This window comes from Delphinapterus leucas, chromosome 11 (assembly GCF_059928025.1).
Source record: "Delphinapterus leucas isolate spDelLeu-1000000601 "Yukka" chromosome 11, BTC_Dleu_Yukka2, whole genome shotgun sequence".
Taxonomy (NCBI): domain Eukaryota; kingdom Metazoa; phylum Chordata; class Mammalia; order Artiodactyla; family Monodontidae; genus Delphinapterus; species Delphinapterus leucas.
Window position 1 is genome coordinate 36,942,851 of NC_143139.1, and position 17,484 is coordinate 36,960,334.

Sequence of the window (17,484 nt, forward strand, 5' to 3'; positions counted from 1 at the left end):
CTAGTCTTTTGTTCTTGAGACTTGTTGCAAACTGCTGTACTTTCTAGTCACAAATAATTCTTTCCCTTTTGAACATTGTTAGTAAATGGATATAAATTTCTTGCATTAAGGTTCCCTTGCCTTTGGAACCACTCCCCAGCACACCTGTTCTGAGGTACCTTCCTCTCTGTTTCAGCTTTGGATGTTTCACTTTTTAAGCCCTAAGTTTTTAAGACTACCAGCAGGCCATACCTGAGCTCCCCTGTGTATCTTAGTAACGTTCCTCCCAAGTGTCCACCTCTCAGGTAACCCTCAGCTGGTCTGATTCCTCTCCAGCCATTAGCACTTCCTCTCCTTTGCTGGGACTACTCCACAAAGGCTGAACTCACCCGACTTCTTCCCAGGCCTGTTTCTTACTTTATTTGTGCATCAGAAATCACTTGAGTAGCTTTCTGGGAGAAAAGGTGCTCTCCAAACCTATGCAATCAGACTACATACACAAGTGCTCCAGAACACTGCCTTCTTTTTCTTTGGCTGAGCCCAGCAGCACGCGGGATATTTCCACAACCGGGGATCAAACTCGTGTTCCCTGCAGTGGAAGCATAGAGTCTTAACCACTGGACCGCCAGGGAAGTCCCCAGAAAGCCGCATTTTAAAAAAGCTCCCCAGATGTGATTCTGATGCACTGCTTAGAGCAGGCCCAAGCCTGGGTCTTCCAGATGCTAAGCATTTTTTTCATTCCTCCTCTCACTTGGTTATCATCATTAGGAACTTAAAAGCAACTTAAACTTTCTGACCATTCTCTTCATTATAATCACTAACATTATATGGAACCCTACTAAGTGCTAGGTTGCTGTGCTTACAAAATACACCAGACACGACTTATCATTACTTTAAATAAAACACCACTACTCAGGATTAAGCACGTATTTATTTTAGTTCAGTTAAAACAAACATAGGATGTTTCATTGAAACGGTGTAGCACTCTTTGCCAACAAATCATACTGGAATTGTTGGCCTCTAACAGTACAGTGGGGATATTTACATTATATACAGAAAGCTTAACACACCCAGGTTCTCAAAGGTCTTAAATCACACTAGATCATATTTGATTTTATTACACTAGATCATTTTGATAACTACTGCATTTTGAAAATTTAGACCTTATTTAAAATTTAAATAAGAGATCTGAACTTGCACCAAGTTTTCATGAAAAAAATGTGATGTTCAGCCAGTCTGTTTATTGCAAGTACAATTTAAACAGTATTTTAAATTTTTAGTGTTTACACAATTTGTTTATTGAAATCTCTGTACAGGTACTTTTGGGACAATTCTTATAGATACATAATGTGAATTCATCAAAATGCAGTTAAGAAACTTATAGGAATATATACATTTGAACCCAAGACCCAAACCTGACATTATATACAACCTATTTACAAATACATATGGACAATGTATGTACATAAGATTATCATAAATATTGAAAAATAGGTTAGCTTTAATGGATTAATGCTGTTCTATAAATAACATTACAGTTATAACTGAAACATCCACGGAAGACAGTAATGCAAAATGAGGTGACACGACAGTGGTTTTAATACTGAAGACTGCTCATTACTGGGAATTCACTGTTTAGGAACCTCCAGGTAGACGAGATAGCTCCAAGAAAATCATGCAATGGAATTTACCCTTGGCAGTTGATTTTGAACCTCAAACAGCCAGGAGATTGGAGGAGCCTCCCACATCGATTTGCCATGAGAAGAATTTTTTTTTTTTCATTTCTTCCTGGTTGCCATGGTATTTTCTCCCATAAGAAAGGATGTAAACTGTAGAGAACAACTCTTTACTTGGTATTCCCTGGCCAAGTCTTAAGATACACAACGAGCAATTCTTTCCAGGAATCCAACCAGAAGTGCCAATTCTTGGTCTGAGCTAGAGGTGAGGTTCTGGAGTCGAATGGAGTGCCAAAAGCCCAACTGAATGAAAGCAGTGCTGTAGAATCTGTCTTCTCACTGCCTTTCGAGATGGTCCCCACTTTAATTTTCGTAGAAACAAACAAAAACGGACCATTGGTTTCACCCAATGTAGCACTACAAGACGTCTTCCAGTTCCACAAGGGTCTTTGATTACAGACACATCTTGTCTGTAACTTAGTCACATATAATACAAGAATGCATAACAAAAATCATGTCTGCCACATTTCTGGCCCTTGCCTAAAACTAGAAATGTTTAGTTCAAGAGAACAACCTTATAGCCAGGTGACCAATTAATGATTCCATTATTTGCTTCCCCCAACCACTAATGGAATTATGTATATTAGATTTTAGACATTATGCCTGATGAGCAAAGTACCACATTATTTAATAATATATTCACCATACACCATGACGTACAATAAATGTGCTCTTAAAGCCAAATAATTTTTTCACTTCTAACTGGGATTAAAATAGGAAGGGTGATCATGCAGTCGGACCAACAGTTACACTCAGGTTGCACTGTTTTCCCTAGCTAACCATTTGTTGGATGTAAACAAGTAATTCCATGTTGTACAAGAATGAGATGACAATCCAGTGCACATGAGTTTTTTAAAAAGCTTACTGCATGAGAAACCCAGTGGCCTATACGAAGAGAACTTATATTATACCAAATATTGGTGTAACCTATGGATTAGACCTCTACTGTAGACAAAACATGAACACAACTAAACCATACACTGTCAAGTAATTCACACTTCCAGGAGTAGATGAGCATTTTGAAAAGTTGTACTCTCTGGGTAGAATAGTTTTGGCCTACAGCCATCAAATGCCCATTTTCCACTGCTGGAAGCAATGCCAAAAAAGGGCTGGCCCAAAAAAAAACCCCAGAGCTGTTAACACAACTCTGGAGGCAGATGCAACTGAATAAACCCTGTTTTACCCAATTGCACTATTTGGTACCTCAAAATTAGTTATTTTATTTCCCATAGAAATATGTGCATTATCCTCCATTCTAACAGATTGAAGCCATAAATATTTCAGAGTCTAAATGAACCAAATTATTTGGGGACAGAGAAGAAAGGTGATGATGAGAGTTCATCTGATTTGGTATAGCCACAATCAACCAATTATCCTTTCATGGTGAAGTCTGAATGGAAATAAAAACTATGCTCCTATTCATGGTACAATGTTTCATTACATCATTTTCTCTAAAAATTATTTTGGGTAAAAAAAGTATTTGGCTTAGTATGCCTACAAGAAGGCAAATCATTTCATAACACTAGTATTTGTTTTTAAATAACAATGAATTATTTTTTAACAGAATTCACTGACAACTGCTTTTGGATAAAGTTCAAAAAAAGCAATTTTTAAAGAATAGTGCTTCTGAGGTCTTTAAATATTTTTGGTACAAAAAAATAATAGTATTTTTCCCAATGGTTATTTCAATACTTTGCTGTAAATTAAGAAGAATTGTTTCTCACATCGAATGGTTCCATTAGGCACATTCAAGTAAAATCATAAAATATCCAAGTTAAACAATGACACAGCCAAACATGTGGCTTGATTAAAGTTAAGAGTTCGTCCATTCTCTGGAATGGAATAAAATTGTCACTTCCCTTAACCCGAGACTCGTGGTTTTGTTGTTAATATCCATTTCTATCATACAGAATAGTTTCTTTAAAAACAAAACAAAACAAACAAAGAGTTCACTTATTCTGCACTCAGAAGAACCAGCGAGGAATCTGCACTTCAAAAGGAAGTGAAACTGAAAAATTAGGTGAAATTTCATAGTAGCTGAGAGTTGACTCAACACTGGCATCAAATGGACTATCGAGTTTTAGTGGTGCTGCTGGTTAATGGCCACCTCCGGAGGCATTGTGGACCCAATCCAACACAATCAAGGTCATGCTTCCGGTCATCACCACTACGCCACTTAACAGGAAGAACAGAGCCTGCAATGAGCACACAGAGAAAACTGATCAGCAAGCAACAAAACACATGCTAAATATTCCTCTTTTTTTTTTTTTTTTTTTGCTGTACACGGGGCTCTCACTGTTGTGGCCTCTGCCGTTGCGGAGCACAGGCTCCAGACGCGCAGGCTCAGCGGCCATGGCTCACGGGCCCAGCTGCTCCATGGCATGTGGGATCCTCCCGGACCGGGGCACGAACCCGCGTCCCCTGCATCGGCAGGCGGACTCTCAACCATTGCGCCACCAGGGAAGCCCCCTCCTTCTACTTTTAAAAATGGGCTTATAATTACTAAAAGCATGTCCATAATACTTCACAGAGCTACAGTTTTACCTTGCCAAAGATAGTTAAACTGTCTTAAGTGAGCGATCAAGGGGTTATCTATAGAGTACTAAGTAACTGTATCTTTGAAACCTTCTCAAACTTTCCCTTTTCATTCCTTTGTATGAAATGAAAGGGTAAACAATTTTCTTTGCTAACTAAATTATTTCATATAATAGAACTGGACTGGGATTTTTACATTTTTTAGAAGGAAAAAAATTTAACTTACAAAATCAAATCCAAGTCATCTTAAAAATGCAGCCTGAGTCGAAGCTGGAGGTTCTTCTAAGAGACATGAGTAGGTCTACTCCTAATCCTACCCCCTTCAGTTACTGCACTACGTATTTTACGTGAAATAAGATGACAGTTGTTGGTTCACAATCAATTCTAGTATTTTACTCAGACTACAACAGTAGTGGCGAATAAGGACTGAAATGCAGTCTTTCTCCTAAATATCCCCACCAGGATCATTTGTGGCTAACATACCATATTCTTTGTAAAATCAGTCATTATTATACTTTAAAGTGTAATAGTAGCCCCCTCCCTAACCCCCAAGCTTTGCTTTGAAAATGGTTAGTCTCATTTGACTAAATACCCCATTATTTCTCTTTTATATAACTCCAGGCCCATTTAAGTGCTGGTCACACAGTAGGCAGTCCAACAAATACTGGTTAAACAACGTTGAAAGTTGAGTCTGTATTATCTTTACTTTACACTCTATCTCTATTCCTATTTCTAAAATATCTAATAACTTTCTTGCAGTTAACTTAAGCATACATATTAGATGGCAAACCATCTCTCACCTCCTCTCCCAATCTTCCATCTGCGAAGTACACAGTTACAGATATATTTGTTTACTAGAAACTTAAAATGAAACTACAATAAATGACATTTAGGAGACTAAAATTAAAATCAGTTGAGGAACTTCTGGCATGAGATTATTATTATTTCTCCAGTCATAATCTCTCACTCACCCCAATCTTTTGTACAGACTTCATAGGTTCTTTCTTCACTAACTTGATATAAAAGGCAGATGGAAGAATAAAAATTAACATAGCAGCTGCAGATGCACCTGTAAAAGAACATTTACCAGTTCTTAAGAATCACTTGTTATTCATTTTATAAACATTAAAATCCCTGATATTTCAAGCAACTTTGATACTTCCTAAAACTTACCAATGAAACCAAAGATATCCCTAATAGTTGGTACAAAGATGACAAGTAAATTGGTAAATGCCAAGATAGACATTGTAATGATACTATGACGCCACCAACTGAAATCTTTGGTTGCACACAGCAAGTGAGTTATGGAACTCCGGATCTGCAAAAATAAGTGGATAAATAAAAACTGCAGATTTAATTAATGAAAAAAACAAACCCCAAACAACAGGATATATATATCAGCTAGCAGCTATTTAAATACTAAAATTGTACCCCTCCTCAATTGCTGTTTTCTAAATATCTGAACACTAGAAAGATCCCTGTGTCTTCAATTATGGAAAAAAATGTCCCAGGATATGTTTTAAAGATGTATGAAACATTAAAAAAAAAAAAAAAAAACCACCTTCAAAAACCTGCATCAACTCGATACTGCTGTAGCAGTGTTTCCCTTCTCCCAAAACATAGAAATCACACAAATTTTCATGTTTCACAATTCATTCCTACTGAAAGGTTACTTACTGGGAAAATAACTACAGGTACTGTCAGGGTGACAGCCACCAGCACAGCCAAACGGACGACGAGAAGCAGAATATCAGCTCCCATGACGGAAGAGTAGGTATGAAGCAATTCTGACTCAACGTGTTCTACAGAGAAAGACCAAGAAAAAAAAAAGCTTCAAGTGTGCTGTCCTCTTTGGAGATTAGTTAGAAAATCTAACTTAACGGGAAAATCTGCACCAAAGTTATTAGCTACTCACAAAACGACCACAAACTAAGAGGTTAATAAGATTAATTTGGAATTAGGGTTAATGCAATTACAATAACATTGAAAAAAAGTTTCTAAATACCAAGGAGAGATTTAGCCACATGACCCCCATTAAAAACAACAGGAGCTAAATAGCTAAATCCCATGGTTTGGCTTACAGTGTGTGTGTGTGTGCTGTATTAATCTGAAGGGGGTGGGAGAGGAGAGTCAGGCTGAACCTAAATGCAAGCACATCACGTAAAAAATGCCATCGAATGGCTAATGGTAGAATTGGGAACGTGGATTCTAGAAGTTACTGACTCAATATACGCTACAGGAAATTCTAAGCTCTAAATTCAATCGTTCATCACAAATATGAAATATACCAAAACAGACCGAGTTTTTAAAGTGACAGAAGTATACATATAAAAGTATCAATTCCATTTCGTTAACTATCCTTTTTGTAAACTAGACATTTACCATAAAACGTCAGGTATCCAAAGAGGGCAGCAAGCAGGTACATGAGAAACATAGCAAAAAATGAAATCTTGGACACGTTCATCATTCTTCTACGGCTGCGGCTATGCAAATTCAAAGGAAAATACAGATGTATACTTTAGCAGCAGTTATAGCAGTAACTGAAAATTTTTCTAGTTTTTCCAATAAATTTATATAAAAGTAGGTAAAAAGCACTCACCCTTTAAGCTCTTCATAAATGGGAAGAACAGCAGGATGACAGACAAATGAAAAGGTCAGAATTGGCACAGCATAGACAGTCTGCAAAAAACGTAAAACCTTTCTTAATATCCTGATATAACAAACTCATGTTATCACAGTTCTGCAGCTTGTATTTATATTTATTAACCTTAGAATCAAAGCCTAAAATGATGTTTTCTGGCATAATTAGCTCCCACTCTTCTAATTTTTTCACTAAGTGTGATCGATATCCTCCATTTCCAAATGTATCAGTTATGAACATCAAATGATCATTTCATCTCTCAATCTATTTTAAGCTACAAACCAACACTTTCTTCTCAGTCCTCAATAATGAGCTAATCATGTTTCCTAAAGGGCAGCTATTACCTGATCTTCCTTTACCTTGGGAGTGTTTTAAAATTTCTAGTGGGTATTTTCCCTGTTTTCTTCCCTAAAATCTTCCTCTGAGGACACAAAGATTATAGTTACCTGTGAGTTGAAGATAAAATAATGTGGTTGGCAAGAATCACCTTCAGTCATATTAAAAGCCACATCAGGTACAAAAGCTGTTGGCTGTGCTAAGGTGCTGTTTACTGTTTCATTAATTAGAAAAGCAATTTCTGCAGGACAAGAAATCTGAAATTTCTTGCAAATCACCTGAAAATACATTATTTTGCATTTGTTAGACTGAATAATGTGACAGGGCTTAGAAAAAGAATCTCTAGCTTTAAAGAAAAATTATACCTACCACAATCAGAAAGAACATCATACACAACAAGGAAAGGCCACTGGTGTACCCCAAATATCCTATAAGGAGAAAAAAAAATTGGTATTTGTTTACTAAAACAGGTTTAGGGCAAATATAACTCAATTCTGCTTGCAAGACTTCAGTGTGGACACATCAAATTTCTAATTCTTATATAGTAAGGTGTAGAATAACTTAAAAATACTTGTTAGTAACTAAATCAATAACAACTATCCTTTTTTATTTTTATAAAGCACAAGATGTTGTAAATGTCAACAGAATATTTGGGCCCTTTGGTAACCATCCTGCTAGAATTTTTCAAAGACCTCCAAGTTCTGAATGCTGAAATTCACAAAGGTATGTTTTCGGGGCTCTTTAGCTCTTATTAATTTCTATTAAGAGGAAGCCAACCAGCTGGTGAGGCTCATTTCAATTCTCTTTAGAGATGGGTTTGCTCACCTAAATTCCTCAGCAGTGACAAGGGAAGAATGAGTACCAGTGAGACCAACAGAACCAAATAGTCACCGTTCAGATACCACAATCTGAATTAAAGAAAAGAAAAACAAGGTCACAACCAGCCACAAATATACTCAGAATAACATACATTTCTTTTCACAAGACTCGTTTTATACTTTAAAAAAAGACAGGTTTGGAAAGAGTATCGCTTATTCAAAAAGCCCACATAGACAGAATAGATTTCTAACTTTGAGCGCTCAATGAATATTCACTCAGGTTAGAGATGGGATCTCAAACAGTGTAACTTTTGTCCCACTGTTTGCTCTGGGAAGGCTGCCAGCTGATTCATAACACAAAATGCTTCTTAAAGGCTTGATACTAATGTAGGCAACAAAGCGGCATTGTTAAGCCAGTAATCTTATCTTTAAGCATTTTTAGAAAACTGTGTGCCAACTTCGTCATAGCTTTAGCTCACTTTTTTTGATGCTGGAAACAAGGAAATTTTATAACAAGTTTCTTTCAGACACTTGTTAGCAAATGTACTTACTAAACATTTCAACAAGGAATTTCTCACGCTTCGATAAAATACATAGGCAAAAACAAAACAACAAAACCCAGTCCCCTAAAACAAGAACTTATTCCAGGTTGCCAAGAGTATGTTGTGACACCTTGACCCACCTTGACTCCAACAGTAAAAAGATCCCTTCTGAACTCAAGAGAAAATGTTATGCATCTCTCCTAAGAATTCTAGCAATGCCTTTTCCTTTTTAGGTAATCAACTACACCATTTAAAATCGCTTATTTTCAAATTCTAATTGCCCTGTCAATTGTACTCTGCTCACTTCAGCAATAAAGACCCCCCCCACAGAAAACTAATATTTAAAGATCAGCTTACTAAACTAAATTTCAAATGCCACAGAGATAACCAAACCTCTCTATTTTGAGATAATGAGCTGCATGTAAGCTGTGAAGTACATTATCCCTCCTCATGTGTACTTTAGATAAAAACCTGTTAGTCCACTCGGATGAATAACTTCGCTAGAAGGACAAGGTTTGTAGAGCATAGCCATACATTTTCTGGTATTCTGCACTTTAAATATATGAAATTTCAAATTCACAAAAATCAGACAGGAATTGATTTTTAATGTAATTCAAAATGTTAGTCCTAACTTAGGTTGGGGTATGAGTTATTCAACTATAATTTCTTGGGACAGTAAATATAAAGAGAAAAGGTAAGTAGTTCCAGAAAACCTGTTTTCACACGCAGGTTAGAAATTTGTTATTCAGAGTTATAGAACTAGTATAACTTGTCCTATAACTACTATCTTTGGCCTTTCATTCTCAAAGTTTCAAATCAGTTTCTGGCAGGACTTCTTGGTCAGTTTCAACAGGGGCATTTACAAAAAATAATTTACTGATAATCATTTTGTATCCAACTTTGATAAAAATGTATCTAACCATTTTAGACTGTAATTGTTTCTTAGGAGTAACCTTACTTAGCACCTACCCAGTTGTATCTTCAATGTTCATTAATGCCTGGATCACCAAAGGTAACTCATATTTCACTATGAAGAGGTAGCTTGACATAGCTGGAGGAAAACAAAATTATACCATTACAAGTGCAAAATGTGGCATGTGACACCAAAAGTAACGTGTCACCACTCTCCACTACATAAAGAGCAAAAAAGTCTACCCAAACCATCCTTTAAAAATTCTTACCTCCGATGTTCTGCATTGTAATGGATCCAGAGGCTGCAAGCTTTCCAACCATTCCAAATGCCTTATGTCCCAGTTGTTCATATAATAAAGACCCTGTAATTTAAGGAACACAGAAGCATGAAGAAAGTATTTTATAAGAGGAAGAAAATCATGACAGGCATAACTGTTTTAGAAATATCAAAAATGCTACCATACCTCCTTCATTGGCAGTCTTCAAAAGGAGATGAACAGAATACAGGGAAAATATTGACACAAATGTCAACAGGATTCTGATGAGAGAAGGAAAAGGCACAGGGTTATAAATAAGCACGTCTATATTTAAAAACAATTCTTTTTGGCTTTATTTAAACATTAAATATGGAACTTGTCCTAATATTTTGTGTACTAGACAGAATGCCCCCAAGGACAGGTGTTCACTCTCCTGACTACAGTGTCAACAAGTTCTCTTACCTGGCACTAAACATGACTGCATCATGTCTCAGGTAATAACTCTACAGTACTGGTTAAGAACCGGGTTCACCCACTGAACCAAAGGTGCTGGGAGACACTAGAAAACCTAACTTTTCAGTGGTAGAGTTACAAGACTTATATTTTGATTCTGGCACCATGATAATTAGCTGTGTACTTGCCACTTCTCTGCATTGTATAGTTTCTTTTATCTATAAAATGGTTTTAACACCTGCCAGTTACTTGTGAAATACAAATGAGACAGATTCAGGAAAGGTCTTGAGACTACTTGGACCACATAGATAAGCAAAGGAATGGGACTATAAAGGAAGTGGAGGGAAAGATACTGACATGTTAAGTGTCAGGCACAGCTTTACAAACAAATGGGCACAAATCAGAGAAGTAACTACTGGAACCATATACTACATTGCACACCATGGTATGGAAGACAGGCCCAGCATTGTCAGTTAAACAATGCCTGTGCTAGAACAAGCAGGCTATCAGTCCGACTGGGCTGTCTCCTCCCTCAGTACTTTCGCTTGGATGGAACAGGAGAAAAAAAAAAAATAGAATAGAGAGGAACTAAAGGTTCTCTACTAAGTCACTACGCTTTCCTTTAGGGCACACGTCCTCTCTCATTCCAGCTTTACTTTCTTCCCCCCAGGCAAGCCAAGAAGAATATAAATTTCTTTTTATTAAAAGGAACAACAACAAATCAAAATCAGGGAAACTCATAGAAAACTCTGCAAACAAGAAGACAGTCACATTTTCCAAATTCTTTACTGGCAAACTGAATACAGTACCTTATATGGTACTGGCAAAGAAACTGATGTCTCTTAGTTAAACGTAGGTGGTAGCATTAAGCTGCCATTCTAATGCCCAAAGTTTCATGGGGTCTAATCTGCAGTGGAAATGACACAATCAGCCTCATCTCTAACTGGACAAAGCATGGCTTAATCAAAGACAATGTTCAAAGTGTGCTGACAAATTCAGTCCTTTCTTTTACACAGAAAGGACAATGAGGAATGAATAGACTTCAAAACCCTTGAGGTCACTTTCAACCTCAAGTTGAGACTACTTTATAGGGTAAGCTACAAGAGTTGTTTAACCAGATGATAGCAGCCATGTGGCTTTTGAACCATTTACGTCTATACCTCCAAATATATGTTGTAAAATACTGATGGATTTAAAAACTCACTTTAGCACTCTTAATATTATTTAACCATTTATTAAATGGTTAATCATCAAACATACAGACCCTATTAGAGTATAAATAATTTCAAAAGTGCAAGGGTAACATATCAGAATTTTGCTTTCTCTTACGAAACAAAGGTGCCATATTATCTCATGTAAATTCTGCACCATAACCACACTGGGAGCATTTAAAAACTGCTTCCAGTTTTTATATTAAGAGTTAGGAAGGGTTTCAAATATTTAGCAATGATGCCATTCAAGTACCCCACTAAAAACTTTGAAACTCTAGGGTCCTTTCTACAAAAATTCCTGGCTCTTGGTCTTAGATCTCAAAAAGCCTCATGCTAATGAAGCAAGCTGAGTGAATCCTAGCTTCCAAAGCTCAAAGCCCTGCTTAACTTCACTGTGGAATTTCACCATGAAGCAGAGCTTTGCGAAGGTCTGCTTTTCTTTTCATGAACATTCTATTCTGCTAGAAAAAAATAACTTGAGTAGAAGGCACCAGTCAGTTAACTAAAACATATCTGTAGCAAAGAGACAATTCCATGCTACGTGCATATGTGGTTTCTTTGCCTGATAGTAAATCACACTATCTTGCACTGAAAGTTCCTTAGCCAGGAGCCCACAGAAGCCCAATCTTAGTTGCTATGATACAAACATCACTGAAAACGCATACTAAACTTCACATGTATTTTTCTTTTATGCTTGTTTTTTCCTGGGAATAATAAGGTCCATACTTTTACATTCTCCAAAGGTCAGTGACACCCGCCCCCGCAAATGGTTAAAAACTGCTGTTCTAAAGTCTTCTACAGCTCCAAAATTCTATTCTAGGTATTTACGCTGGAAAGCACAGGAGTAACTAATTCTAACTGGACAACTAGGGGGAAAAAAAAGGGAATTCAAAGCAGGTACTTATTAAAATATTCATCTTTTGCTGTGGCAATCACATAGACCTGGAAGAGAGAAATATTAAAAAGAAAACAAAAAATAAATTAAAAAATCACATATGGGTTGCTTTTCAGGGTCCAGAAAATTATGACTCACTGTTCTTAAAAACATGTTCTAGGTTAGACAAATACCACCACACCCTATATATTAAAAAAAAAAAAAAAGTTGTTTTCTTTATGTACAAAAGGAGCCACAGGTCCTTGGGGAGACTGTCAATTTACCAAACTGACTTGAAGGATACCATGCTTTTTAATATTTCTTGCTTCAGAGTTTGCCAGAATAAAAATTCTACCCTGGATTTATCAACAGTTCTTTTAAAATATTCAATCCCTATTCAACTGTAACTATCCCCTTTGACTTTAAAGACTTTTTGGTTTAATTATCGGTTTTAAGAGTTGTCCTAATTTTTCCTACCTAATTGGCTTTTTTGATATCACGCAGTTACGTAGCAGAATAAAGAGATTTTCAGATTTCTCATATTTTAACTTTTAAGCAAATGATTTTTAAGCCAACTATTTCAACTGTAAATTCAGTCTCTGGAGCCAAAATATATGTTGTATCATCATATTTACTGCCCTGCATGGCAGACTCACTACTTACACATACTTACATAAAAAGAGCAATTCCAGTATTAGCCATGGCATAAGAAAGCCCAAGGATTCCACTGCCCACAATCGCATTGCTCAGATTAAATACTGACATTCCAAAGGAAGTAGTACCTGGATGCTACATAGAGGGAAAACGATAACCAAACATATAACAATAATTAAATGGAGAAAACCAGCTTTGGGCAAGTTAGATTTGAAATCTAAAAGTCAAACTATTCTTTTACTCCATAAAGCCACAGAAACATAAATTATTTTTAACTTACAAAGTCTGTTTCATACTTCTTCTTCCCCAAATTCGACTCAAGTAAAAAGTTCTGGTTTTCAGGATCTACATCTGCATAATGGCTACAAAAAAAGAAAAAAAAAATCCTAAATTGGATTGAAATATACAAAGGAATGCTTCAACACAAAACGGTCCCCGCGTTTAGCTGTCACACATCTTTACTTAAATGCGTATTAAGTAGTAGTCGACTTTCACACGACACCATGTCATTGCAACAACCGGATAATCTTCCAGAGATTACACGCTCTCTCCAAACGCTACAGTAATTTAAAGCAACAGAAGAGTTCCAGGTAAAGAACCTCCGATGCACACAAGCCGTTTTTTAAAAAGCACACAACGTCTCCCACCTTTTCAGAGCAGCTTGTTTCGTGGGGTAGGAGTAGTTGAAGTCACTGTTGGAACTGTAGCTGCTGCTGTCCTCATCTGGGGAAATACTGAACCTTCCCATTTCGGCTTTCTTCATGCTGGTCGGCAGGAGGAATCCGGCGCAGCGAGTAACGCTGGGCTCCTTTTGTCCTTGGAGATGCACTGGCCCGCGCGGCTGCCTGTGAAGGTAGAGGCGGCGCGTCAGGACTGCAGAGCCCGCCCTGGTCACGTGACGCCGCCGGGCGGCGCTGCTAGGCTGATTCATCCCCGGCCAGGCGAGTGGAAAAGTACCAGCCGAGCGCGAAGGGCGGGGGCGCGCGCCGAGGGGCGGAAAAGTACAGACCGCGGAGCCGCGGAGAACAAAGATGGTCCCCCTGCAGCGCTGCGCCTGCGGAGGCCCACGCCCCCCCGGACCCCGATGACCCTCTCCAACGGAATTTAGTCTTTCTCCCTCTCCATTCTCTCAAGTTTCACGGGAGGGGTGCGGGGGCTCTGTTTTGCTTTTCCCGCAGCCTCCTAGGTCGTGCACAGGCACGCAGGGCAAACATCCCACCCAGGCATTGGCTAGGTGTGCACTGCATGTAGCCCAGGCGCACAGCTCCCCCTTTCTAGCATTTACAATAGCAATGCCGCGTAATTCGTCCTTTCACACCTGGAGCCCCCAGATGGCGAAATGCCTCAGCAGCAGACAGACTCGAAGGGGGCGGAAAGGGCGAACATGAGTCCTCTCCCGAGAAAGGGAGCAGAGGGCGCGCAGAGGCGTCGAGGGTTTGTTTACACGCGCACGCCCGTGCCCTCGAGCACACCAGTCCACAGGCATTTGGCTCGCGAGCGCTTCGCCCGGCCGGCCCCTCCTCTGCCCGAAAAGGAAACTGATGCAATATCGATCGCCGATTGTCAAACGTTCCCGCTTGTCTTCCCCAGTCCTGGCCTCCGCTACACTAAAAGCCCGAACCCACTCCCGTCGCCCCCAAATTCCAAGACCCGTTTATGTAATTATTTTTATTAATTCAATTCAGTCACAAGACTTGTCGCAACGGAGCCTCGGGGCCCGGCTGGCTCCCCTCCCCCTAACAGGAGGATGCGGCTCCGCTCCGGGCGGGCACGCGGCCCCCGCGCCCCTCCCTCTCCCGGAGGAGGGCCGCGACCCCGGTGCGGACCGGGAGCGAAGGCTGGCTAGCACACCGAAAAAGCCCTCCCCAGGAGTAAACGACCGCGGCAGCTGCCTTCCCGCCGCGGCCCCTCCCGGACGCCCCTCCCCCACTCCCGCCCGGGCCCCGAGCCCTTTGCAGACGCCCCCGCGCGCATTACCTCGGTAGGCTCGACTCCTGTATCCCGGAAACAACACGCAAACGCCTTCGGTGAGTTTTTCTCAGTCAAACAAAAATCGTAAAAAAAAGAAAAACAAAACGGAAAATCCAACTAGAGGCAGGAAAGCAATTTTAACTAAACAAGGAAATGGCAAGTTGCCGCCCCAGTCGTCCGGCGTCCGCCGTCTGAAGGGAAAGGAGCGAGTGTGCGGGAACGCGTGGTCGAGCTGCTGTCGGTTCTGCAAGAAAAGCGCTCCAGCATGGCAGCGTCGCGCGGCTCTGGAGCCAGCGGCGCGAGCGGCGGGTTATAGCGGCCGCCTTGGAGGACGCGTCAGTGGGCGGGGCCCCAGCCGCCGGGTGCCTGCTCTTTGTGTATCAACACCACCTGGGCTCCGCCCCCCGCCCGCCCGGGCCCGCAAGGCCCCACCCCGCCCCACCCGCGTCCGTCCCCCGCGGCTGACTCGGGCCGCCTAGCCCCGCCCGCTGGCGACCCCCGCCCTTCCCGGGCCAACCCCGCTCTGCTGTCTCCTGGTCAGCCTTGGAAAGACGCCCCCCGTGCTTCCCCCGGTCTGTCCCTTTCAGCCCGGACTGGTGCCCAAGACATGCGGTTGTCTTTCAGGAACCTTCTCCTTCAAATACCCTTTTGTCCGAGTTTCCAGCAGGCTTTGCCTTCTCCTTGAGGCTTTTTGGGGACACATCTCGCCCACCCAATCCTTTCCTGCCGGTTATTTTTGTGATTTACATGGGGGTTTTCTCTAGCAAAGTTGGGCCAACGCAGCAACGTTGTCTCCATGGCAGGTTTCTGTTCTCGTTCTTTCTTCTCCTCCTAGACCTGCTTTCACTCTTCAAAACTAGCCTGATTAGGTCGGTTGGCAGCTCCATTTCGGGAGATCCTTTCTATACGGACACGGAAAACCCTATTAAGGGTAAAGCTACGTCCTGCCCAGTAAGCCAGACTCCTTGAAAGGGGTCCTTGGTTGGGGGCTTCGCTCTTCCGATGAAGTGTAGGAGTCCCACTTTCCCTTCGCAAACACATTGCAGTCATCCCACCACCCCACCCCAATTGGAGAGCTCTCCTCACCTCTTTCTCCTTGTATTTTACAGAGGCGCTGCCTCGGTTGGAATGCTGGTCCTCCCCTTCCAGTGTTGATGTGGTCTTGCTGAGCCAGGCAACTAGGGGGCCCCTTCGCTGTGGAATACTCGGTGCTGCCGGAAAGGTTTGAGACAAAGGCCTCTTAGGAGAGAGAATTGTTGGTTGAATGAATGAATAAACAAACGATCTGACTTACTGCTCTCTTCCTTTTGCGGACGTGGGAGAGATTGGGCAGGGTGATCACAATTTTTGCTTTCAATGTTTTCCTGAGGAAATCTGTACAACTGTCTATTTCCGTGGCACGTGAGGCTGCGGGTGCCCTCGGCCTGCACCAGTGTTCATGATTGACGTGGGGGGACCCGATTTCCCCTTTATACTGCTTTCTTCCCCCACCCCTTCGACTGGTCAGACCAGTCTCACCTAAACAATACTCTTGCTTGCTTTAGTGCCCAGCTTCTCACCATCACTCAAGGCTTAGTCACTGAGTCTCGGGAAAGCCTCCCTCCTCACCCCTCTTATTGCAGGGACTGTTTTCTAACCCATGTGGCGAGGACTTTTTAAAACCTATGCTGTCTTGTACTCAAAATTGTTCAAGTTTGTAGTCTTACCAGGGAGACTGTGAGCTCCCCAGGGCAAGTTTGGCACTTGATACACATTTGGGGCTGAAAAAACTTACCTTTCTTCCACGCACATTCCCTAATAACACCGATCAACTCTTGTCTGGAAAGCAGTCTTAGTAGTGGGCTAGAGAGGACTCGCTGGAAGTTCCTTTCTATCAGGTTTCAACTGATGAAAATCAAAAGATCTTAAATCAGTTCTTCATCCAGGTTAGTCCCCTGCATAGAGGTGGTTATGGTTGGCAAATCCTACTCTCAGACTAGTTCTCTTGTCCGTTGGATGTTTTGGTGGCTTGTATTGCAGTGCAGGCTTAAGGAAACCTGTAAAATTGAGGGGGCGTGTGCGTGTGTGTTGGGGGGAGGGCTGTAATCTTGTTCTGACTTCTCTATGACAAGAACCTGAACAGTAAATGACAAAAACGAGGGGGAGGTATTGAAACATTGATTTTTCGTTGGCAAATTTGATTCATGTTTTCAAAGGCCACTTGAGGCATATCTGGTTACTCAAGTGGCTTCCAAGTGAGGCCTGATGTGCTTGAGTTTTTGCCCTTATGCCCTGGGCTAGAATGCATGGGACACAGTACCCTGACCCAATTCCTAGGAGATTATACCGCCAAATTCTTGTTGGTCAGAAGTGCTATGACTTTGCTCTATTCCTAAGCAAATGTTTTAGCAGAACAGTGTCTTTCAGAGCTGCAGAACGGGACCCAGGAAAGGACAGTGATGAATTCAGTGGATTGCTACACGCTTTTTTTTTTCTTGAATTCAATAGAACAAAATAGAATTTAAAATATCAGTATGCCATATATAGTAATGCTAGTACTATTCTATAAAACTAATTTGGATTATG

The 17,484-nt window shown here is 40.7% G+C and overlaps 1 protein-coding gene across 4 annotated transcripts; it reads right to left on the reverse strand.

Moving 5' to 3' along the window:
* Positions 1-891: 891 nt before the first annotated feature.
* Positions 892-16,353, reverse strand: SLC38A2 (solute carrier family 38 member 2). 4 transcript variants are annotated; one of them, XM_089920589.1, is made up of 17 exons: positions 16,006-16,353; positions 14,926-15,163; positions 13,596-13,793; positions 13,229-13,310; positions 12,968-13,083; positions 9,964-10,037; positions 9,769-9,861; positions 9,557-9,638; positions 8,053-8,135; positions 7,597-7,655; positions 7,338-7,505; positions 6,850-6,929; positions 6,633-6,733; positions 5,928-6,052; positions 5,424-5,568; positions 5,222-5,319; positions 892-3,910 (listed from the first exon to the last, which is right to left on the reverse strand). In XM_089920589.1, the coding sequence occupies exons 3-17, from the start codon at positions 13,709-13,711 to the stop codon at positions 3,812-3,814; spliced, it is 1,521 nt and encodes a 506-aa protein (XP_089776715.1). In that variant the 5' UTR covers positions 13,712-13,793; positions 14,926-15,163; positions 16,006-16,353; the 3' UTR covers positions 892-3,811. The 4 variants fall into 4 exon arrangements, 3 of the variants coding, with proteins under 3 accessions (XP_089776715.1, XP_022428089.1, XP_030618975.1); XM_022572381.3 differs by lacking the exon at positions 16,006-16,353 and having other exon boundaries at positions 14,926-15,320; XR_016394908.1 differs by lacking the exon at positions 16,006-16,353 and having other exon boundaries at positions 3,817-3,910; positions 4,477-5,319; positions 14,926-15,321.
* Between the last annotated feature and the right edge of the window lie 1,131 nt (positions 16,354-17,484).